Genomic DNA, 25309 nt, shown 5'->3' on the forward strand with positions numbered 1-25309 from the left:
TTTTATAATTATGTAAATATGTTTATACATATTGCAAATATAAAGTTCTGTCTTCCTTATTTGTATTTCATTTTCTCATTGGATGAATCAGCTACAGAGCTGCTATGATTATTGGTGGGTGGTGTGGTGTCAAGAACATAACAGGTCCGGAGAGCTCTGGGGCAGTACCAGGAGTAGGTGTAATGACTTGTCAGGAAGCTGACAATGAATAGGCAGGAATAGGGGGTTCTTGGTCCTCACTGCACATTAGAATCACCATGAGGACTCCTAAACATAAAAAAAATCCAAAAAAGATGTTGATGTCCACGTCTCAGCTAGACCAATTACACTGAAATATCTGGGAATGGGCTGTTGGTAAGGATGTTGAGAAATCAGAACCTTCATTCCCCGATGGTGGTAATGTAAAATGGTGGAGTTGCTAAGGAAAACAGTGTGGCAGTTCCTCAAAAAGTTAAATACAGAGCTTCCATATAACCCAGCAATTCCCCCTGGGTGTATACCCAAGAGAATTGAAAACGTATGTCCACACAAAAGCTTTTACCTGAATGTTCATAGCAGCACTATTCGTAATAGACAAAAAGTAAAAACAAACCAAACGTCCATCAACTGATAAGTGGATAAAAAATATGTGGTATAAACATACAATGGGATATTATTCAGCCTTCAAAAAGAATGAAGTATTGATACATGCTACAACATGGATGAACTTTGAAAACATTATGCTAAGTGAAAGAAGCCAGACACAAAAGGCCACATATTGTATGATTTCATTTATATGAAATGTCTAGAATAGGCAAATCCACAGAGACAGAAAATAGATTAATGATTGCCAGGAGCTATGGGGAGGGGAAAATGTGAAGTAACTGCTAATGGATATGGGGATTTTTTTTTGAGTGATGGAAAATTCTGGAATTAATAGTAATAGTGCACAATTTTGTGAATATACTGAAAACCACAGAAATATATGCTTTAAAAGGGTGAATTTTATGGCATGTGAATTATATCTAATTTTTTAAAAATCTTAGAAAAAAGTGTATGGGAATGGGGCACAGGGACTTTTTTTTAAGCTCCTGAGATGATTTTCATGTACAACAGTAAAGATCTTGTCCCTGCTTACCTTTCAGACTCATTTCCTCACCTCTTTGTCTTGCTCCCTGTTCTCAGACTCCACTGTCCCACTGGTCCTTCCATTCCTCTAAGACCTTGAAGTCATTCTTGCCTTGGCACTTGCTGTTTCTTCCACTTGGGACCTTCTGTCCCCATACTCTTACATACAGTGTGGTCCTCATCATCCATGTCCCAGATAAAATGTTAGATTCCCTTTCCATTGACACTAAACCTGTCACTTCCCTCCCCTCCAAGTCATTAGCTATTTTTGCACCCTGATTATTTCCTTCCAGTCGCAATCAGAAATAGTTTTGCTTGTTGACTGCTTTATGGTCTCCACCAGTTCCTCACTCTGCATCTAGAATGCTCCATGAGAGTTAAAGGCCTCATCGGGCATGTTCACCACTAGAATAGTATTTAGAATATGGCAAGTATATAATAAATATTTGTTGAATGAATAAATAAATGATTAGAGTTTAGCGAGCAACCAATTCAAGGAAAGATGATTTCAGTGTAGGCAATCCCTGAAAATCTTTTTAGGAGAAGGGGAAGGAATCAGTGAGAGTGCCATAAGAGATGCTAAACAAGCAAAAGTTGCAAAATATTAAAGTGACAAGGGAGACAGGAGACGGAGAGGTAGCTACTGAAGTGAGATCTTGAAAAAGCAGTTGGCATTTTGAAACACCTGTGTGTCTCCTGTTTATAAATAGCTGAGCTTCAGTATTTTTTTGACTTGTTAACAATTGAAAAATTTTCTTTAGTGACACCATAGGTTGATGACTTAATATACTTTACTAAAAATTGTTTTTTTCTTTGTAAAAATATCAGAGGTACACTTTTGTTTGCTTGAATTCTGAGACGCTTCAGGCTGTCTTCTCTCTCTCTTTGTTCTTCTTATCATCTTGTGGGATACTCTTACACTGTCTCCTGTGGAATTTTGACATATGCCTATAAGTTTAGAATGTTTTATAAGTCATCTAAACCTAACTGTATGTCACCAGCTATCCATTTATGTACCTTGATTGTTTTCCAAGTCATCAATAAAATGTATTTGAGAGCCTGGCCAACTGAAAGTGTGTTGTTCCTCAGAGGGCAGGACATTTTTCCTGGGAAGGTTAGTCTTGGGATGTATTAGCCAGCAGCTTTTCAAGCTCATTTTCATTTTTGGTTAACATTTGAGACCCCGGTTTTTAAATGAAGTGAATTGAAGTAGAAACATGTGTACCAGTTGGTAGAAGTGTCTGTAGTTATTTGTGGTATGGCTTCTTCTGATGATCCCCAAAGAAGGGGTTGGTCATGCCCTCTAGGCTTGATGTACATTCCTGCCATTTGCTGAGTCATGGCAGGATATCAAAGTAGCAGATTATTTTTAAAGTAAATGCTATCACCTCCAGCCATAAGGGAATAACACACCTATTTTTCAAAGTAACGGAAAATACAAGTTTTTCATTGTTTTAACCAAAAGAACAGTATTTCTTTTTCATCACATCTGGCTTTTTCGTTGCCTGAGAGATGTCAGTTTTCATGGCAGATCGTTTTAGATAGGATAGTTAGAGGAAGTTGTTTCCCCCTCCATTACATTTCTAAGTAATGACAAATTTTTATTAGAGATTTGGAGAATGAGAGAATGCCCACTGCTGACAAAGTTAAGGGGAAATGGGCCTTCTCCCTACATTACTTTTGAATGTAAATTTTAAGAAACATTTTCTGAGATATTTAGCATCAATATTAATAGACTTGAAGGTTCGATATCCTTTCAACACAGTGATCCACGAAACTAGGAATTGATGCATGAGAAGTAATCAAAGAAATGCATAAATGGTGATTTATGAAGGACCTTCCTCGTAGGGTTGTCAAGAGGATTAAGTAAGATATTACATAGAAATTGCTCAGAATGATGAAAGTATGGAATAAATATTAGCTGTTATTTCTATTTAATCAGATGCTACTTTTTAACTGGCACTGGTATAGAGAGGTTAGCAATCATCTAACAGCAGTGCATGCCAAAATATGATTTTATTTTTTAATTTTAACTAACAATTGTATACTATTTATGTGACAAGCACTATTCCAAACAACGTGCCAATATTAGCTTATGTGTTAGTCGATAATTAATAATTGCTAATTGAATAAAATTTGGCATTACTTTTTGCCAGGTAAAATACTAACAACAATATGATGATTAGCATTTATCAAATACTTTACGTGTACACTTGAGAAGAAGCTACTATTGCTATCCCCAATTCACAGACTAACCCTAGAGTTGTGTTCTTAACCTCATCATCCCAGAGGTTCTGCTAGAGTTGGGCTAGGATGGAGAATCCTATTGTTAAGAATCTATTGTTTTAGAAAGCTCCTAAGACAATTTCAATAAACCTAGTTTTGGTACTAGTGGTCTGAAAGCACCTCTCAAGCTTTAATGTGCATACACCACAACTGGGAATCTTGTTAAAATAAGTATTGGTGCAGTAGATTTGGGGTGGAGCCTGGGAATCTGCATTTCTAACAACTCTCAAGTGATGCAGATGTTGTTGATCAACAGACCACGTTTTGAGTAGCCAGCCTAATATACTGCTTGTGGAAATAATCAAACTTTACATTTGTCCAAAAAAAAAAAAAAATCATTCCCTGTAGGGAAAAGGGAGAGAGTAATTATGAAATGGGGTCTTGCTAGGATTTTGTATTCTCATGAGCCTGGTAAGTGCATTTGCTAAAGTCTCGAGTTTCTCAAACTTGTGTTGTTGGGTTTTGAAGGGTCCTCACATTCTCAGAAAGGAGTTTATATTTTGTGTTCTCCATTTGATGAAATAATATGAAAATAATAGATGTAGGCGTGTATTCTGAGTCACCAGTTGACTGTCTTATAAGAGAGTACTGCCACGTAGTTTTGGCACCAAGGGATCCCCTAAAGTGACTATTATTTTTAATTTAGTGTTTCTGAAAGTGAGGTCCGTGAAGTCCTAGATTCCCAAGGTTTAGAAATCTTTAAAGAGTATCTTCTATAAATAGTATCCTCTAGAAGAGACCGTCTAAGGTTCAGAGAGAATCTGAGTAAACCGCTTGACTTGCCAGACTTACTGAGCATCTGTAAATGAGAGGACTGGAGCTAAGTAATCTCTTAGTACCTTTTCTGCTCAAGTTCTAGAGTTGATTTTTCTTTTGTGGGACAAGGTTAGAAGCACATATTTTAGTTGGACATTAACATAACGTCTGAAAGCAAACCAGGAAGAAATATGATCTACCCTGAAATGAGCTGTTGTCATCTCCTGTTGTAAATGGTTGTGAAATTTCGCATTTTGGAACATTTGCTTTTGTGGCCATTGAACCTTTTCCCAATACAAATTAGGTTGCCTATCTAGCCTTAACAGAAAAATGACTGATCAAATCCACTGAGACAAAATTAGTTGTGAATTGTAGAGACCTTTTCATTATTTCCTTTCTGTTTACTAAATTTTGAAGATAGAGTTCTAAAAATAATGTGATGCTGTTGGCTGGTGAGAATTACGGGAGATAGAGAAGTAGGGATTGGTTATAGGTGGTAGAGATATGTTATAGAAGGTAGACAGGTCAAGAGAGGGTACAAATGACTTCCATAGTTGAAAATATGGGAAATGGGGACTCACTGTATACCTTGAAGTCACATATTTTTAGTTCACAACAAAATGTTATTACTAAGGAATACAAATTTAGAAAGTTAATTGGCTAAAATTATAAAACCGGTTTTTGTTAACATACTTCTGTTGTTTGATTCTAAAGAAACACATACAAGCCTCAGTACTGTCTCTGTAGTGAACCAATTCCCTTCTATTTCTGTCTTAGGTCAGGCCCACTCATAAGTCTCAGGGCCTAAACCTTAGGCTGAGGTCTCTAGCCCAATGCTTGGTTCTCTGGATGCCGGAAGCCATCATCTCCATATTTATTAAGAAACAGAGATCCCAGGAGATGATTTTCCCCAGAGAACTCAACAGAATATTGGTCCATCCAGCCCTCGTATTTGGTAAAAAAGATTCAGCAATTTTCTTTTAGCTTAAAATAAAATTGCTTTCTGCCATTTTCATGTGAGAGGAAAGTATTTAATATTTATCTCAGCCTTGCAGACAGTTTCAGATCCTGGAGATGTAGGAATTTTTCCATCACACAATATTGGTTCTTACACTTTTTTCTACTTTTTGTTCCTTTTATAGTTCCTGGAGTATTTTTCTTCTCCACTGAAATTAAAACTTGAGGAAGCATGTCTGCTAGCAGCACATGGGCAGAATTTTACTGCAATTAGAGAAGAGGCACATTTGGATTTGAGTAAGGAAATATAAACATATTACCATTTAGGGGTACCTAAGTCATGTGACAGACATAGTGAGATGTGCTTCACACACTCTGTCACCCTCTATTTTCTGATGAGATATCTGAGGGTGTGAATTTCAGTTAATTGCTGATGATCAGGGAGTGGCAGAGCCAAGACTCAACTGTGCGTGTTTTGAACTCTAATTCTAGCTCTTCGTGCTTCCTCTCAACAAAGGGTAGTTTATGAGTTGTATGGACATATCAAAAAGGAAGGAATAGTGAAGAGGTCAGTGGGTAGTCAACATTTCAAATTGTTGGCAGGCTAAACTCATGAGAAGAAATGTAAAAGAAACACATGAGCTTGTTGGTAAGAGTGGTGCCTGAGAAGGAGAGAAATGAGAGGCAGGGTAGCTTTGGGTAGAGGAAAATGGGAAATAAACCTAAAATGTAACACTAGGAACTAGCTTGATGGATGAATATCAGAATGAATATAATCAGTAGTCAGATGGATTGAGGCTGTCTCCCAAATGGCATTAGGAAGAAATAAAAATATGAGAAGACTGAGAAAAGAGTTGAGAGGGAGAATGAATAGAAATGTTAGATAGAATTCCTGAAAGGCAGAAAAGTAAACTGAGGTCAGCGGATATTTGAAGAAATAATGACCAAGAATATAAAGAATGCAATGAAAACTGAAGACCTCATATGGAAAAGGTTAATATGCCACTAAAACAAAAGGAATCAGGAAAGTAGTCAGTAGTTGGTTGAACAATGTCCCCCTGAAAAGGAACCTCAGAATTTAACCTGAATTGGAAATAGGATCTTTGTACAAGTAGTTAGTTAAAATGAGGTTATACTGGATTAGAGTGGGTCCTAATCCAACGACTTGTGCCTTCATAAGAAGAAAAGACGCACAGAGAAGATGGCCCAGTGAAGATGGAGGCAGAGACTAGAGTGACGCATTGCAAGCCAAGGAATGCCAAGGGTTATCGTCAACCACCAGAAGCTAGGGAGAGGCAAGGAGGCATTTTACCCTAGGGTCTTTGGAGGGAGCATGGCCCTACCGACACCTTGATTTCTGGCTTCTGGCCTCCAGAACTGTGAGAGAATAAATTTCTGTTGTTTTAAGCCATCCAGTTTGTGATAATTTGTTACCATAGCCCTCAGAAACTAATATGTAGTCCTATACTTAGACCTTTTAACAAAAGCCGGGCAATTTTGAGATAAAAACTAGATCATCCTCCAGTGAACAGGAATCTGATTGTCACTGGACTTTTCTCCATGGCAACACTAAAATGTGAGAGGGCAAAGGAATAACAGTCTCAAAGGAATGATACAAACAAACTTTAAGCTTAGGATTTTATTTCTCATTACTTTATTTAAGTGAGAGTAAAATAAAGATATCATTCTGTATAATTTCTCAGTTTTCCACACATAGGACCTCTCTGAAAGTAATTTTAGAGAATGTATTCCAGCGAAAAAAAGAACAGGAGGAAGAAATGAAATGCAGTGAATAACAGCAAGTGGGGAATTTAGTGATTTTTGTATAAATAAGCAATGACAACTTTAGTTTCTAGCAATGTGATAGGATAATCAGAAATTTTCCACTAAAAAATAGCTTGAAATGCTGGATAAAATACACAACTATTCACAGAAAGGTATAGCTGAGCTTTGAAAAAGGTCGAAAACCTAAGAGGAAGCTAAAATTCAAAAGAGGAAGTATTGCTGAGCCCATTGCTGCCTGTGAGTGGGATGTCTGCAGACCTTTGTCAATAAGATAAATGAAAAATACAATTGCTGGAGTAGGCAGTGGAAACCGCCCCCAACCCGCTCCCCACCACTAAAAGCACATAACCAAAGCCAGCATATCAATAACTATTTGAAATTATAGTGCAATATTATTTCAACACTTCAGAAATTGGACCTAGGGAGGAGGGGAAATGAGATGTGAAAGAAATCCAAGGTGGTAAGAATATACTGAGGACATAGATATCGATCTTCTTTTAGATATTGATGGGGAAATTGAGCATTAGTATGGATTGTAATAAGATAAGAATAACCACTATTGAAATAAAATAGAATGTATAATTTTCATATCCACAGGAAAAATGCTTGATCTAGCCAGTGGAAGGTAGGACAGAGAAAAAAGTAAAACAAAAAGATGAAATAGGGTGTTGAAAATAAGCTCAAAGAATAGTTGGCATAAAGGTTTGGGCTTTAAAGTAATCAAGACAGATTATCCAATGGATAGAAAACAATGCGAGAATATATTGGTTATAAAAAAAATTTAAAAGAACACAGGTTGAAATGAAGGGGATGGAAAAAGTTACACTTGTCAAATACAGACAAAAAGAAAAGGGAACAATAGATCAAGGGAGTAAAGCAAGCATGAACATATTCACATGCAATAATATAGAAAGCAGGTATTTATGGCATTTGACATTGATCGAGTAATTGAGTTAGAAATCTAATGGTCTTTTCAGAAACTGTTGAAACAATGAGACAGAAAGTCAGCAGAGAAAGAGAAGATTTGAATAACAATGGAAGAATTTGATCTATCATGTCTATAGAACTTACCCAGCAGATGCAGAATATATTTTATTTTGGAGGGCAAGTGGATTAGGCACAAGTTTCATCTTTTAATGGATCAGGAAGGAAGCCTCAAATTCTAAAAAAAAACATTATAGAGGTTCTTTTCTCTAACTACAGTGCTTTAAATCAGTCGTCATTAACAGAAAGATAGCAAAAACATCCCGTACATTTGGAAATGAAAAGACATATTATGAAATAACCCTCAGGTTAAATAGGAAATGATAACAAGAATAGCAAAATTGTAGAGCTGAATGATAATAAAAGCACAGTAGGTGAAAATTTGAGAGAGATAGCTAATGGAATACTTTGAAAGCAATATATAGCTTTTGTTACCCAAGAGAAAAATACGAAGTCTGAAACCCCATAAGCTCAATGTTTGACTCAGGTAATTAGAAAAACTGTAACATGGTAAATCTGAAGAAACAAGGAAAAAAGAAATAAGGGTAAACAAATATAAGTGCAGAAAATAAGCAACAAAGTAGAGATAATTAATAAAAGCAAAGAACCAAAAAATGGTTCTTTGAAAAACTTAATAGTTTAGACATAATTCTTGCAAGAGAAATGAAGAAAAACATGTATAAATTATGAATAAACAAAAGAAAAAATTGGTAGAAGAACTAATTATGGATTACATTTTAATCTGTTAAAATAATATGATGAATTTTTTGCCCATAAAGATGCAAATTTAGATGAAAAGGATACATGGTGAAAAAATTGATGCAAAAAACCCCCAATCAGTAACCATTAAAAAAATTGTAATGATTATCAAGACTTTATCCTCCTTGCAATATAAAAAGAGACCCAGACAGTTTGACAAGTGAATTCTATTTAACTCTCAAGGAACAGAAAATCCTTGTTTATAAAACTTATCATAGAACAAAGAAAAAAAGCCAACCTATTATGTTTGGTTTTGAAAACAAAAGCCAGATTAAAAAAATATTGGCCAAGTTCACTTATGACATTGAAAAGCACTAAGAATTCAAATCTAGCAGTGTGTTAAAAATAATACATTATGACTAAGTTGGATTAATCATAAAAGTGAATGGATGTTTCAGTGTTTAAAAAAGTCTGTTACTGTAATTTACGACATTAATGGCAAAGAACAAGAAATGGTGTCAGCAATGATAAAGAAAAAGCTTTTAATAAAATTGTTTTTTCTTTTTTCAGTGGAATCAGTCCTTAGCAAACTTGAAATAGGGAATATTTTTTTTAGCTTGATAAAGGCTTTCTGCTAAAAACCTATGGCCAACGTCATTCTTAATGGAAAAAACAAAACTTTAAACTCATTCCTTTTACGGGTGAAAACAAAACAAGGATTCCTGTGTTACTTGTACTTCTCAACACATTGCCAGACACCTGACGATGCAGTAAGACAAAGAGACCAACAGAAGTAGGAGAATTGAAATGAGAGAGATAATTGTCATTATTCCTAAGTAAAATCATTTATATAGCAAACCAAAGAGAATCGGCAGAAACTATTAGCAGCAATACAAGAGTTCAGTTAGGTTGACAGCTAGTAAGAGCAACATATAAAAATCAATAGCTTTCCTCTGCACTGGAAGTAACCAATTATAAACTATGATGATAATAAGAGACCATTTATGATAGTGACATAAACTAAAATCTATCTAGAAATAAGTCTAAGAATTCATAAAACATATAAGGAAAATTTAAAATCCTATTACAAGAGTTTTATTACGGTATTATAAGAGTATAAATGCAGCGTTCATAAATGGATTGATTCAATATTGTGAAGATGTCATATTTCCCCCATGAAAATTTAAATTCAATGTAATCCAATCAACATCTGAGCAAGAACTTTTTTGAAGGGGCAGAGTTGAATCTGAAATTTATATGGGAGAATAAAGGTAAAGAAGGATTCTATCTTTACATGGCATTAACGTTATACAGCAGGAGTTGGCAAATGACAGCCCACAATCCAAATCCAAGCTGCTGCCTCTTCTTATGAATAAAGTTTTACTGGGACACAGCCACATCCATTCATTTATGCATTGTCTATAGCTGCTTGCATGCTACCATGACAGAGTTGGAGTTGCAATTATAACAGACTGTGTGGCCCGCTGAATCTGGCCCTTTAGGGCAAAAAATTGGCACCCCCTGTTCTCCAGCATCTGGCAAAGAATCAGAGTATAATAAAGTCCAAACTCATTCCTATGTACATATGGGAACTTGGTATAATCATTCCCAACAATTGGTGCTAGGAAAATTGGTTCACAAAAGGAGAAAAATGAAACCATTCCTGTACTTCATACCATAAACAAAACTCCAAGTGGATTAAATACCTAACTGTTAAGAGTGAAAATATAAAGCTGATGGAAATTTAAGAATATATTTTTGTAACCTTATGGAAGAGAAGGGTTTGTTACATAAAATTCACAGAGCACAAACCATAAAAAGAAAGTCAATGAATACATCAAAAAGAATGGTTTTTGTTAAATGGAGAGTATGATGAAAAAAACTAACAGATGGTGAAAATATAATTGTCATGTTTAATAGACTAAGATCAATATTTAAATATACTAAGGACTCTGGAAAATCAGAAAACAGAAAGGAGGACACCAGTATGAAAGAGGGCAAAGCATGAATTGGCAATTCAGAGAAGGAGAAATGTATACACGCACATATCAAATTGGAGACAAGCAACATAAAGGTGGCATGCCATTTTGCCTATCATATCAGTAAAAGCTAGGAAATCAGGTATTCTCAAGTGCTGTCAGGGATGTGGGAAAATAGACATTTGCATGTCTTGCTTCTAGGACTGCAAACTGGTGCTTATATTTTAGAAAATCTCAGTATGTGTATAACCTAAAACCGAATAATAGGTCTCTAACATAGATACCCAGGGAAGTACATGTAAGGATGGTCATCACAGTATTACTTGTGGTAAAAGACTGGAGAGAAGCTAGCTCTTCAGCACTAGAGAAATGGACAAGGGAAATTACAGTGGAATACAGCGAGAGGGAATAAGCAGTGAGAAGGAGTGAATTTCATCTATTTATAGCAATGTGACTGAGTCTCTAAAACAATGTTGAGAGGAAAAGGCAGAATGAGATTTAAAGCATGATACAATTTATAGACAAATTTAAAAGCCATATGCAAGAGCCCTATATATTTTGACATATAAGATATTTGTAAAAATGCAATGAAGATTATAAACACAATGTTAATTATGAAAAAGTGAAGCCCTGTGGTGGGAGAGGAAGGAATGGGCCTGGGCATAGAGGATGAAGGGGAAATGATGATAAGAAAACTGAAAACCACAAGAAGAGCCTTTCACGAACCATTAATCGTAGCTTATCAACTAGAGCCTATGCTTAAGTCAATTCTGTACAATTATCCTTAAGGGGAAACAAACTCTGGGGACGTTATTCCTTCCAGCATTGTTAGCTCCAGGTGCTCACAGAGTGTCATCAGGTATGGTCTCTCTCTGTATCTTGGCTCTGCTGGCCTCAGTGTTGGCTCTGATATCAGGCAGACTGTTTTCCGTGTAACTCTAGCTGTTCCAGGTTCAGTTCTTACCAGTTTTGCAACTCAGCAGAAAGAAAGCTCTTTCTCCATATTGTCAGCAGTAATCCTTGCATGGATTTCCTTCCTTTGAATGCCTCATTTTTTGTCCTGTGTCCACTCCTGAACCAATCATGTGACAGGGCACTGAGGATGCCTGAGTCACTTTTCTATCCCTAGAACCCGGCAGTAGGAATAGTGCCACATACAAAATGTGGTAGGATATTACCCAAAGAAAAATCAGGGTGATGTGAGCAGAGCTACCAGATATGACGAGAAAGTGGATGCTGGGGAGGCAAAAAACACAGATAGCTGCGAGGAACTTGAACCAATGCTGTTTATAAAATGATTGAAATGAATTGCCATGTTTATTCTAGAAAAACTGGGGAAAATGAATAAAGGTTAACTCTAAGCATCTGCCACTTGCATGCCACTTGTTTCATATGACCCAGAGGTATAAATCCACGGACTTGGTATGAAAGACAACTACGTAATTGCTGGAGTTGATTGCCTTAGAAGGAATGGATAGTGAACTTCCCATCAATGGGTATATTTAAGCATGGACTAGCCAGCTACCTGGCAAGGATTCTGTAGAGAAGGACCCAAGGGCTGGGAGACTAGTTGGGTTTGATCAGTGGTTCTGAATCATCTAGACAGCTTATTAAAGTATAGATATCTGGGCCCTTCTCCCAAGAGTTTCTGGTTTGGTATATCTGGAGTAGAACTCCAGAATTGCATTTCTAATATGTTCCCAGGTGATGCTGCTGCTCCTGGTCCAAGGAACACACCATGAGGACCACTGTGTTAGATGATTTTCAACATCCTTATTGACCTTTAGTTTTTATGAGATAGTTGTTAATGTTTTAAAAACCAGTATTTGTATCATTGAGGCAAAACTTCCATCTTATTTCTCTGTACCTGAAATGTGTTAAGTTTTGGCTATGTTGGTGCTTCAACAGTAGAGGCTATTTGCATAGCCCTCTGTATCTTTTGGGTCATTGGGAACATTAGAATCATTAAACAATTTGTGCTTTATAAAATAGTCAACCATTTTCTGACATGATCCTTTTCGTAATCCTGTTTCTGTTTGCCCATGGGTTGATCTATTTTCATCACTTTTGTAGTGGGATGGTTCCTGAATTAGAAAAATGAAATGATTTCCCAAGGAGAGTGTGTCTTAGTCATTCAGAAAGTAACTTTGTCGTGTGTAGGCATCCAGCTGATGGAAAATCATTCCTTGGTACCCTAGATGCCAAGTGCTAAATCTTCTTCAACCCCATTGCTGTGGCTTTCCCCAGAAAAGAGGACATGAAACACTTCACATACCTTGCTGGCTCTGCATCAACCAGCAATTGTTCTCATCTTGAACTCTATTTTTCGCCTTCTCTTTATCAATTTTTTTCTCTTTAATTTTGGAAATTTTGCTATAATAGTTCTCAGGGAGTGCTCATATGTTTCTCTAATTGTAGGCAAGGTCAAACAGTACTTGTCCTTTCTCTAAATTGCTTTTATATAAACAGAGATAAAACCATTTGAGAACAGCATTTAAGAATTAGAAGGTTATAGTCAATGCTTAACAATGAAAATTTTCAGCTTAGCAAAGATAATGAAATGGATGGGTAAAAATAAAAAGTGCCTGACAGATAGCACATAGTGGATTTGAGTTAAGGTGGCAAGCAACCTGAAGTGCAGAGAGATTTAAGAAGACTGTTTTGTTGTCCATGTGCAAGCTTCTGCTTGACAACACTAACTCCAGGCAAGGCAAGGCTGGTAGAGAGAGTGGAGTATTTTAGGAGGACTTACCCAGAATACATCTTAGTGGATATTAAATGGGGAACAGTTTAAATGAAGTCTTCTTTGCAACTAAGAATCTTTAGTAATGGAATTTGCTTTCTTTAAAGTGATACATGATCTGAGTTTCTCATCTGAATTTTATAAATGCCCATTTCCTAAATCCTCTTCTCTTTCAGACTTTAATTGTGTGGAAATGTCATTCAGATTCGGCCAGCATCTCATCAAGCCCTCTGTGGTGTTTCTCAAAACAGAACTATCCTTTGCCCTCGTGAACAGGAAACCTGTGGTACCAGGACGTATCCTTTTTTTTTTTTTAACAGAGGAAAAATAAAAAAGCCTCTGTAGCTAACAGACCAAATGAATACAGGATTGGCCTCCAGTGTCTGTCCGAAAAGGTAAACAACGAATCTGCCTCGCTCCTGCTTTGGGAAAACCAGGTAAGGTGTTACTCACATTTATTCTGAATCCAGTTGGTGGCACCAGTAATATGCTTGATCACTGTTGCAGAACTTCTGAAAAGAGTTGCTTGGCAACCATGGCTTTGGAGGTGAATTTTTGCTTGACCTTTTGACTGTCGTAGCTGTGTAAATAAATAGGTGCTTCTAAAATGGGCCCAACGAATGTCATGGGCACATTTTTTCAGTTATCGATTGTGAATTTTAATAGTAAGAGATTGGGTAGCACTTTTGTGATGTGGAAGTAAGGTATTACACGAAGATTTGAGATTCACTTGGTTTCTTTACCTCTTGGAGGTCATTCAAACTATGAGTTTTAATTAAATTCATACATGTAAACATACTTACCAAATATTTTTTTCATGTTAGCATCCGAAATAGCATTTTTTCTTGAAAGCATCCCAGCTTCTACATCATTGTCCAGTGTCACTGGTGGTAGAGTTGTTTTATTTCCCTCTGACCGTCGAGTCTTCTCTCCTATTGACTTCAGTAGGAGCTTTCCTTTTGCAGTGGGAGTAGCAGGAATTGGTGAAATGCTCTACAGAGTTATTTTTATGTTGTTGAAATTATTACTCATGACTGTGTGCATATGACTTTTGTACTGACTCTTCAGATTTCTCTTTCTCTTTCCCCCTTAACATAATTTACTATGCAGAGGGCAACAAAGTATAAAATTTCATATTGTTTTTTTAAAGATTGGCACCTGAGCTAACAACCGTTGCCAATCTTTTTTTTTTTCTGCTTTATCTCCTCAAACCACCCTCCCGCCCCCACCCCCCGTACATAGTTGTATATCTTAGTTGCAGGTCCTTCTAGTTGTGGGATGTGGGATGCCGCCTCAACGTGGCCTGACGAGCGGTGTCATGTCCGTGCCCAGGATCTGAACCCTGGGCCGCCGCAGCGGAGCGCGCGAACTTAACCACTCAGCCACGGAGCCGGCCGCTAAAATTTCATATTTTAAAATAATAAGTATTTTTCACACTGAAACATGATTTTACTTTGAAATAAATTTCTCAGTAATTCTGAGTCTACAAATATGTCAAGATTTTTTCCAGAATTAGTTACATTTTTTTCAGGAGGAATTTTCAAAGTGCTTGAGAACTTTATGAAGTATCTTCTTTGTTAGCCATGTAACTATTGTACATTGAAAAAAATACAAATAAGAAAACACGTACCAAAAGATAATTGTGATTTTATAATAGACTTCCAAATTCTTTGAACCCAAATTTTAACTGAATAAATTTTGTAAATTTAACTAACTAATGATCACAGTGATAAACTAGTAAATAATATTATGTAAATTTTTTCTTGATAATATTTAACTCTTCTTTTAAATTTATAAAAATAGTCTAAATTATCAATACTCAATATTATAAAATTTCATTCTTCTGTTTAGTGACCTAGAAAAATAAAAACTGGAATGATTTATAAAGGTCCTATGAAACAGAACAACTTTTAAATTGTATATCAATTTTATATTGAGTTCTTCTAAAAGACCTTGAAGTTCTTGAAATAACAGAAGCATTTTATTTTTTCATTTGATTTTGCTGCAAGTTTGTGGTTGTCTTTTTCCTTTGAGGAATTTTATTTTTTAAGGCAAATGGGAATTCTGGTGTCAAAAGAATACGGTTTAAACGCCGTCTTCTCTTTGGGTGCCAGCTTTAATTGGCTTCTGTCAAAGCACTGCAGGAACCTGAGATGAAAATGTGAATTTAGATGAGCAAATCTTAATACCTTCGACTGAGAAAATGTGAGGTTATAGAGTTGCACTGCTTTCTTAATGTTTAATAATGGCATGAACTTTACTTTGTGATTTTTTTTTTCTCATATCTTGATAGTAAGAAATTATGGTATTTTTAACCAACTCTGACAGTGTGATGTGTAAGATCTGGGTCATATATGTGTTTGAACTCAAGAAAAGTTGAGGTGTCTACTTGTAAGGAAATGTTTATACTGCAATAGTGAGCAATCAGTGAATGATGACTAGTTTTGTTCCAGATGGCACTGGGATCGCCATTTTGGAAACGAGTCCTGGACAGTTAGTTACCATATCTCTGAGTAAATGCCAAGGACATGGGGAACACTATTAAAATCAACAGGCCTCAGTTTGTTTGGAAGGTAGCAAGAAGGACCTGGCCCTTTCTGAGGATGAGAACAGTGAGAAGCGGAACGTATTTGTAATCAGTATGCTCTGTGAGGCTATTTCACGTCTACATTGTTGAAAGTGGTCTCAGGGCTAGTAGATAACGTATTCAGACAATCCTTTTTATATGATGATTTTGTAACTTTTTATTTTACTGTATCTTTGTAAACTCTGTTAGTAGCACCTGTGAGAAGAATCTTAATAAGTTACTCGTTTGCTTGCAGAAAGTGATATTCTTTTGTCCTGTGATTTGAGAATTGAAGATGTGGATAGCTCTGCACACTAGCGTTTCATAAAATAAATGATGAGATGTCTGCAGTGGGCTTTAATCTTCCCCCAGTGTTCTCTTCTGTCTGCCCTGGATAAGCCCCCTGGTGTGAGTCTTCCATGTCTTCTAGCTTTTTGCACCCTCCTGGTCCCTGGACTTCTCCAATCTAGCCAACACCTCCTTTTAAACCATAGCCGTGATCATATCACTCTCCTATTTTCCTGCAAACAAACCATGAATGGATCTCCTTTATTTTTATTTTTTTGAGGATGAAGTTTAAACTCCTTATCACAGTTTTAAAAGATTTTCCTTATCTTGACCTAACCCACTCCCTTTCCAGCTATTTCCTAAACAGGTGTTGTATTTCTCTTTACCATCCTTTTTCTCCCTTTACCCCACCTCTTTCTTTGTCTTGAAATACTTCCCATCCTTTTCATTTCAATTAAAGTGGTTTGATACCTGTCCCACCCTCTTAGGAGAAAAATGCTCTGTCCTTTTTGTGACATTTGGTGCCTTAATCATATGTTGATTCATTCAACAGTTTATTACTGAGCTCCGACTCTCTTCTAGGTGCCATGCCAAACGCTTATCGCAATCTGCATCATATCAGAACTGTGCTCATTCCTGTTTGTCTCTGCACTGAGTCATTATTTCCTGGGAAGGAGTGGGGCCAGGACCTGCTCTAGCTGGCACATCTCTTTTTCTCTTAGCATCCAGAAGTACTATGTTGACTGTGAACATCAGGAGCATATGGATTGTTTCAATTAATGGAATGGGGCAATATGGGTCTGCTGAAATCCTGTCTTTTCAGTATTCCCATGCATAAAGCTAAGTCTTGTCACCATTTTATCCCAGATTTTTAAATATCATATCCAAGCTGTGTTTTCCCAAATTTCCCTTCGTGCTTTGTCAGTTACAATCCTGTTTACATTTCTGTGTAACAAGTGTACAAAGTTAAGTCTAAAAGCAGTGAATAAATTTGTGGCAGATGGGAAAAGATTCTTTTCCATTTTTTTACATGCTAGTTTGTCAATGGACAAGTCTGTATTTTAAGGGCAGTATGTTGGCATCTTCATGTAAACTGGAACATTTCACTGTGTATTTTTGATGACTTCTTTTTAAAAACAGTATTCAGGTGGCCTTTGGGGGAATGTGCGATTCACAAGAGACTTGTAAATGTCATCTTTGAACTTGTGTCCCCTCTAACATTTTGCTGCCCCCCAACTGTTTTTTCTTAAGGCTTTGCTGGCCTGACTTTTTCATTTCTTTCAGAGGAGGAAAAGAACTGTCAGATCAGGGGCCGAAGATATGCTTTTGAAGCAAGACTATTTGCTTCATTCTTAAAAGAGCCACTTCTGTCTCTCCTTGTCTCCACCTCAAGCAAACACTTCTGTTCATTACAAAGTGTTTAAAGCTGATTGAATAGGCTTTGGCCTCTGTGGTGCAACACTCTAGAAGAATATGTCAGAATGGCTTTAATCCATTAATTTCTTCTTACTGGAAAATGTTTTTCAGAGTGTCTTGGTGAGAGAACAGAAACATTGTGGAGATTGCATCTTCAGAATTCTGCAGTGAACATTTTATTCATGTGCCTCAGTGTAGCCCAGCTGTTGTTCGAAGCTTAAATAAATTTGAACCAATGTGGTTAATACTTCTCCTCACTCCCTCCCCTTGCATTGTGCTGTGTCTACCTCTCATCTTGAGTTGAGCATGAAAAATGAATTTGAACATTAGTGAATCCATTTGGGGACTGGGCTTTTATTGTAAATAAAATTATTCATTTGTTATGTCCTGTTGTTTTCAGCAGACAGTGTATTGATCTTTGAATTGCTATTCAGAATGGCATAAGGAGCTCTAACATAAGGGGCACATGGTAACATTTGTGGATGGGTTGAATGTGCTATGTAATGACAGAGACAAACCTTGCTTGCTGGCCATACTATATTATACAAATCATTTGTCAACAGTTTATTGAATCAGTTATTAAAAAGAGCAGCTTTTTCCAAATGGTAGGATTGCACACAGAATGTTATCAGGGCCAAACAATGTTAGGGTGATGCATTGAGGACAGCCTTACAAAGTGTATTCGTGAAGAATTAGACTAGGTAACTTAAAAGACATTTCTGCTGACATATATGTTAGGTATAAAAGTTTGGTACAATGGAAATTGTGCTCTAAGATCCAACAACAAGAGATAAAAATGAAAACTCTGACAAATGCCTTTTAATACAAATTTTTACCTTTCCAAACAAGCAATGTTAAGTTTTTTCTGTTTTCAGACCATTGCCATACTGAGTACTCCTGAAATAAATGAAAAAATGAGCAAAAATAGCTTCATTACTTAACAGTGCTTCTTACGGAAGAGATGCTATAGATAAAAGTTCCCTTTTAGTCCTTCCGTAAAAATCAGAAATATTTGTCATTTCCTGAGTAGGTTGTAATCTTGTGAATTTCTTTAATTGTTCAGGAAACCAGTTATTAGTGATCTGATGATCTTTCATTTCTCAAAAGAGTTTCTTTTTAAACCTTCCTGTGCAAATAAAGTGAGTGCAAGCACTATTTTAATATCTTTATTACTAAAGATAGATTTTTTGCTCTTAAAATTTCCCTAAGCGTATGTCTTTTTTTCACCCTGTGTGTTCCTATTGTATATTAGCTAGCTTAAAATGCTCTAGGAGAGCTATTCGAAGATGATCTTGCTTTGTCCAGGGCTGTGATGGGGCAAGTTGATTTTCTTGTGGTCATGTTGTTCTTGACTTTGTTTGGTAGCCGATTGTGTCCAAAAGATCTGCATGTTGCAGTGATTGCTCAGTTAGAGCATCTGTTCTCCTGTTTCTATGGGAAAGGTTTCCACATAAATGAGACCTACCTTTGGGTTACTAGAGTACATTGCTACCAATCAGAACCAGTTGTTGATGGCATTGGTCAGAAGGAACAAAGGAAGCTCATGGACGCTTTTATTCTCTAAGCTAACATCTTTTTTCAGTGTCTAGAACCAGCCACAGAGGACCCTGCTAACCTCCATGGCAAGACAAACCTTGTGTGACAGTTGTCCGTCTTGACTTGTCATCCGAGGAATTACTGCACAGAGAGCAAATACATCTCAAAGGCCAGCTCTTCAGCTGGTAGTGAGCTCACGGTGTTGAGGAGGATTCTGAGGCTGCATGCAGGGTCAGCGGGCAGTAATTGTCCTGGGTAGCAGAGGGGAGAGAAGAGCCCTCCTTTCCAGGCTCTTCTTTTCCCCTGTTTATTTTTTGTTCCTGAGCTGAGACTGGCATCTCTATTTTTATTATAGACAGAATGATGGATTGTTGGCACCTGACACTGAGGGAATTAATAGATGCTTTGTATGTGTGCAAGGATTGTTTGAAATTGGATGGAGAAAAATGTGGGGATTTTATTCATTTTGCCCTGGCCGCTTCAAATAAAGGTGATTCACCCATGAAACAGTGTGCCTGAAGCATGTACATATTGGTCTTAGACCTCATCCAGGCCTCTTCTTGCTATGTACTGTCTCTGCCTGGCTCCTTGCTATCTGCTGGTCGGTGAGGATACACATGTGGCAACCTTGTGGTTCCTTTGGCCCTTGTGCATAATTACTTAGTTTTGACTGTTTTTCCTTGACCTTGACCTCTTCTCCATAATAGGCCTTACCTTCTAGCTTCAGACCCTCCTGTGGATGGAGCGAGGAGGGCTGGCCTCACCATGGTTATGCATTAGGGCAGGAAAATCCAACTGGTTTTTTGATCAGAGCTTTTAGGAGGTTCCTACATTCTCTCAGAATTGCACAAAGGCTATAGGTCACTTTCAAAAACCAGGAAAAGATAACTTTACAATCTGCCAATCTATATAGAATATTTCTGTTAGTGTGGGGGGACAGGGGGAGTAAAATATTAGAGATGCCCTCTCAACTCTAGCAAATGTTAGGATGATAATTACATGTATTAAAACAACACTGTGAATATTTCTCATATTAATTGCAAAAATGAATATCTTGTAACATGGAAAGCCATTCCCCATTTCTCTTTTTTTCTAAGTGAAACTTTCCTCAGGTAATTTTAAACTGTCATGGTTAACAATTACTGAACTCTGTTCATTATATTCTGGGCATATTTTTGACCTGCTTTCCAGGCAAGTCATCAGATTGTGAGGAATAGGAAAAGGCTGGTCATGGTGTTGCCAGCTTTGCACTTGTAACAGAACATAATTAGAAGTAATGAATGGAATAATACATCATTGTTCATAAGAAATGTCATGTAATTAACTCAAATAATGCAAAATATGTTCTAATTTCCATTTGGAATTAAATAGATTTGTTAGAACATCAGTATGCAGTTAATGTTTATCCTATATTTTCATACACATATCAAAACTGTTAAACTCTATTGAATGAATATACATGGATTTTCTACAACACAATAAGTCAAGATGGCTTTGTTTTGCTAATAGAGCCTTATGTATATTCCTTAGTTATGATATATACATAATTTATGTATATGTTCAGTTCTTTGAATTATCTTAATTAATTTATATTTATTGCAAATTAATGATCTAATTTATTTACTTAGTTCCCATTTCCTTTCTCAAACTAATTGACTGAAAAAAATAACTATAAATTTGCAAATAGCTCTTGGGCACAAATCCTAAATTGGCCTTATCCTAAGAATTCTCTACAATATTTTAATATCAGCAACGCATTGTTGGTGTCACTGTTTCGTTTTGTCCTTGCTGACCAATAAGCCGTTGAAATGGGCAAGCTGAGTCTCAGGTCAGTGGTGCCCTTATTTCATGGGAGCCAGGACTCGACCCAGAACTCTTGACCCTCATTTCATTGTTCTTTCCACCATCTCTGGTTGCCTTCTTATGGGGAGCAAACCTTTTTGTATCATTGCTAAGGTATTCTGAGGGTGTTTTTACTCTGCCATTTATATTTTGTATCGATCTTTTGGTGGCTTTGCTGTTTTGTCATCATTATCATTTAAGAATAGGATAACCTTGGGGACTTCTGAGAGTTGGAAGGCTTCAGCCTGACTCTTCACTGCTGTGAGTGTGGGGCCAGGCAGTTTAGCTTGGGTAGCAACACAGTTTGCTCCAAGGTAAAATGAATCCAGGAGGAGAGAAATTCATCTGGCTCTCTAATTCTTCTCTTTTCTAATAGGTTTTGAAATGGCTGTAGTTATCAAGAGATCTTTTCATCTTCAAGATTTATTTCTAGTTCAAGAGATTTGTTGGAACGAAGAATTATCTGTTGAATGCTAATACTTTAACGGTAAACCATGATCCCCTTCCATTCACCAAAGATGATTGCTTTAAAAGTTGTTAAAGAAGATATGTCAGGATAAAATAAATCAACAGAAATTACATAAAAATCTTTACAGTGTCTCTCATGCAGATGTCTAGATGTCTAGAATACTGGTTAGTATTTTCTATTCTGTTTGGGACCAAGTGACCCAGAGAAGCTTTTCCTCCTGAAGCTATATCTGCAAAGATAAAATAGAAATTCAGGAATGGAACAGACATTCAGTGGGACTTTTCATATTTCCCTGGAATAAGCATTTAGGGACTAAACAGAAAGGCTGACAACCTTTGGGGAGAGATACCCGTATGTGAGAGAGACCCACATTCACTTTACTAAGAGGCGGCAGCAGAACCAGACCCACTACACTGAACTACACTCCATGCTCCTGTGCTACGGGACAATAGGTGAGAGAAAAGATAGATGGTTGGAATGAGGAATGCTGTGAGGCTTTTCTCCTCCCTCTGTCTGGGGTAATTTACTCCTACTGAATCTGAAAGTCAAGTGTGAAAGGTGACTCAAAGCCCAACAAAAGGATGTTGGCCTCTTGTTCCTTGGCTTGATACTGGTGGAACTGTAGAACCTGCAGGCTTATGCAGGTACTGCTATCAGAGGGCAGTTCTGTACATTGCAGGCTCCTTAGGAGAGCTTCCCATTTGCTCTATAGATTTGGGGATTATACAGGAGTGTAGTCCAGGTCTTGCTTCTCATTTGTGCATTTCTGAATGCAAGGCAGGATTGGGCAAGGCTTTTTGGAGTGGTCTATGGTAACAGGGTATGAATTGTCTGAAGAGTAGTGTTCCTGGGAAGAAGATGAGAACAGCTTTTCTACCCCATCCCAACTTTCTGTGGCTTTTGGAGGAAACACACAAGCACCTCAGCAGGCCCCTTGGTTCCTGTTGAGGACCATGAATGTTGGAGTAGTGGGCAGGTGCCACAAGACTGCTTAGGTAGCCATTGGTCCAACTAGGCACTGGACTACCAGAAAGGGGACTAGTTCATGGACCACTGGCCAAGTTATAAAGGAAGACATGACTGTCCTTTTGGGAATGAATCCTCAAAAGCAGATAGAGTGAGGGTGAAACTTGAATCCTTTCCTAGAAAAAAAAATGTCTATCAACTCTGAACTATGCAAAGACCACCATATTTGCAGAGGCTCCCAACAGATGCAACTGGAGCTAGACCAGGAACACTTGTCCTTTACCTGCCACAGACAAACAGTTGCCTAAGCCCACTCTGCCTCTAACACCAGAGTAGCTCAGCCTCAATGTGGGGTGGAAGTTGGTAGACAGCTCTAAGTGATCAAGGTTGCGTCTCAAGCCTGTGCTACATAGGATATGAAATTTTAATCTGAGACTGGACTGTTAAACTGGAGTGTTTTAATTATGAAAAGTGACTCCAGGTTATAGATTCCGTCCAAGATGTTGTTAAGGGGCCAAATAGGGATTCAACATAGCATGACTGGAAAAGTGAGGGCAAAGAATACAGCTGCAGCATGTCTTCACCCGCACTGAGTTAAGATTCTTCAATCACTGTTTACGTAGACAAATGACATAAATCCTAGAGAAAAAGGTGGTTTGTCACTCAATACCAAGTTAGAGAGCAGTGTGTGATTTGTTGATTGCTTTAATTCTTAAGAACAGAATCTTGAATATACCAGTTTGTTGATAAATATTTATGGGATAAATTTAATTTTGATTCAAAACAAGATGGTTAGGTAAAGGAACATTCATTTATTTATTCAACAGATATTTCTCATGGGATGGGGAGAGGATTTTTGGAATGGCCTATAGTAGCCACTGAAGACCTACTATATGCCAGATTCTTCTCATCTCCCTTTCCAATTCTAATCTCAATTTGGCACACTTTTAAGCAGACGTACCATTCTGAGTGTTGAATGCTATTGGACTTTTTTTGCATGACAGCAGCCAAAGTGATCCTATTAAACATGTTGAATCCATGTCACTTCTCTGGTCATATTCCCACAACAGCTTCCTATTTTCCTCAAACTAAAGTGAAAGTTATCACAATGATCTACAGGGTTCCTACATGAACTCCTCCATCTATCTCCCACCGCCGACCATTACTCTCTCTGATTTCATCTACTCTCATCCCTGTAGTGGGTTGAATGATGACCTCCCCTCCACCCCCGCACAAAGATATGTCATGTCTTAATCCCTGAAACCTGTGAATGTTACATTACTTGGAAAAGGGTCTTTGTAGATGTAATTAAGTTAAGGATCTTGCGATGAGGAGATCATCCTGGATTAGCTCAGTGGACCCTAAATCCAATGGCAAGTGTCATTGTAAGAGTGAGGCAGAGGGAAATTTACAGAGATGAAGAGGAGGCAATGTGGCCAGGGAGGCAGAAATTGGAGTGATGTGGCCACAAATCACAGCCACCAGAAGCTGGAAGAGGCAAAGAACACATTCTCCTCAAAAGGGAATGCAGCCCTGCTGACACCTTGATTTCAGACTTCTGACTTCCAAAACTGTGAGAGAATCAACTTCTGTTGTTTTAAGCCAGAAGTTTGTGGTAATTTATTATAGCAGTCACAAGAAACTAATAAAGTCCCTATACTGGCTCTCTCCTACTGCACCCACTTCCTGATTGTTCATTGAACCTTCTAAGCACACTCCTGCCTCACAGCCTGTGAGCCACCTGTTCCTTCTCCTTGGAATGCTATTCCCCTGATGTGTGTATGCCATGCTCTTTCATCTCCCCTTTGGAGTTTTATTCAAACAGTATGCAAATATCACCTTCTCAGGATGGTCTTCCCCTGTATCTTGTCTAAAATTGCGGCACCCCTCCCACTTTGTTTTTCTTGGTAGCATTAGTATTCTAACTTACTATATGACTAATTATTTGTGTCTCAGCCTGACTGGAATGTGAGCTCCATGAGGGCAAGAGTGGCTGTCTGATTTGTTTATGACTGCATCCCCACAGCCTGGGACCGTGCCTGGTGCATGACAGGCCTTCAGTAAATATTTGTTAACTGAGTAACTCTGATTGACCATCTGGACTTTTTAGCATTAAAGTTGAAAAAAAGACAAGGGTCCTCATTTAGAAAGTAGAATGATTTGATAAATTCTCACACCAGACAATGCAGTCTAGAAGTTTAGAGAGGGTCGAACTTGGTTTTTACACACCTACACACGACACACTCACACTTGATGCACAGTTAATAGTTATCACTCCAAAGTGGACTACTCTGAGAGAGAAGTAACAGGTGGCTTCAGCATAAAAAGACTACCCCCGCGCCCCGCCACCCGCTGAGCCTAGCACTGTGGGTTCCAGCCAGGCTGGTGAAATTAGTTCTTTCTTAGCTGTGCCCTCTGAGGTGATGTTTTATATCCTCCTAAACATTGTAAATTAACACAGGGTTTAGTATCTCATCAGCTGGTGAGCTTTTATTTCCTGATATTTTATTTGCCACGTCTTTCTTTCCTCAAGGAATCTAGAGCAGGTGCATATGCAATTTCTTCAGTCCTTCAGTCAAGTTTTTATGGCTCTATCTTCTCGGCTTCTCACACATACAGGTTTTCTGACATATATGCTTATTTATAAATGTTTTTTTCTTTTTTGATAAAGATTGGCATCTGAGCTAACAACTGGTGCCAACCTTCTTCTTTTTTTTTTTCTGCTTTTTCTCCCCAAAGCCCCCCAGTACATCATTGTATATTTTAGTTATGGGTCCTTCCCGTTGTGGCAAATCTCTCTTTCTTTCTGATGAATCCCTTTGATAAAACCTTCTTTACGTTTGTTGTTATTCATACAACAACTAAGGCATTGCCAAGGTGGCTTATCTATTCGTTTATTTCCTTGAATGTTTAAAAAAATGATGTAAGTT

General features: G+C 37.5%; 1 protein-coding gene across 8 annotated transcripts in view; it reads left to right on the top strand.

Moving 5' to 3' along the window:
* Window positions 1-25309, top strand: part of FHIT (fragile histidine triad diadenosine triphosphatase) — a 1361197-nt gene that overhangs the window by 603010 nt on the left and 732878 nt on the right. For all 8 annotated transcript variants that reach the window (XM_070576974.1, XM_070576975.1, XM_070576976.1 and 5 more), the window contains one exon: window positions 13473-13592. In XM_070576974.1, coding sequence (XP_070433075.1) covers window positions 13490-13592 — 103 coding nt within the window. In that variant the 5' untranslated portion in view covers window positions 13473-13489. The remainder of the gene's footprint in view (window positions 1-13472; window positions 13593-25309) is intronic.

Source organism: Equus przewalskii, chromosome 15 (assembly GCF_037783145.1).
Source record: "Equus przewalskii isolate Varuska chromosome 15, EquPr2, whole genome shotgun sequence".
NCBI lineage: Eukaryota > Metazoa > Chordata > Mammalia > Perissodactyla > Equidae > Equus > Equus przewalskii.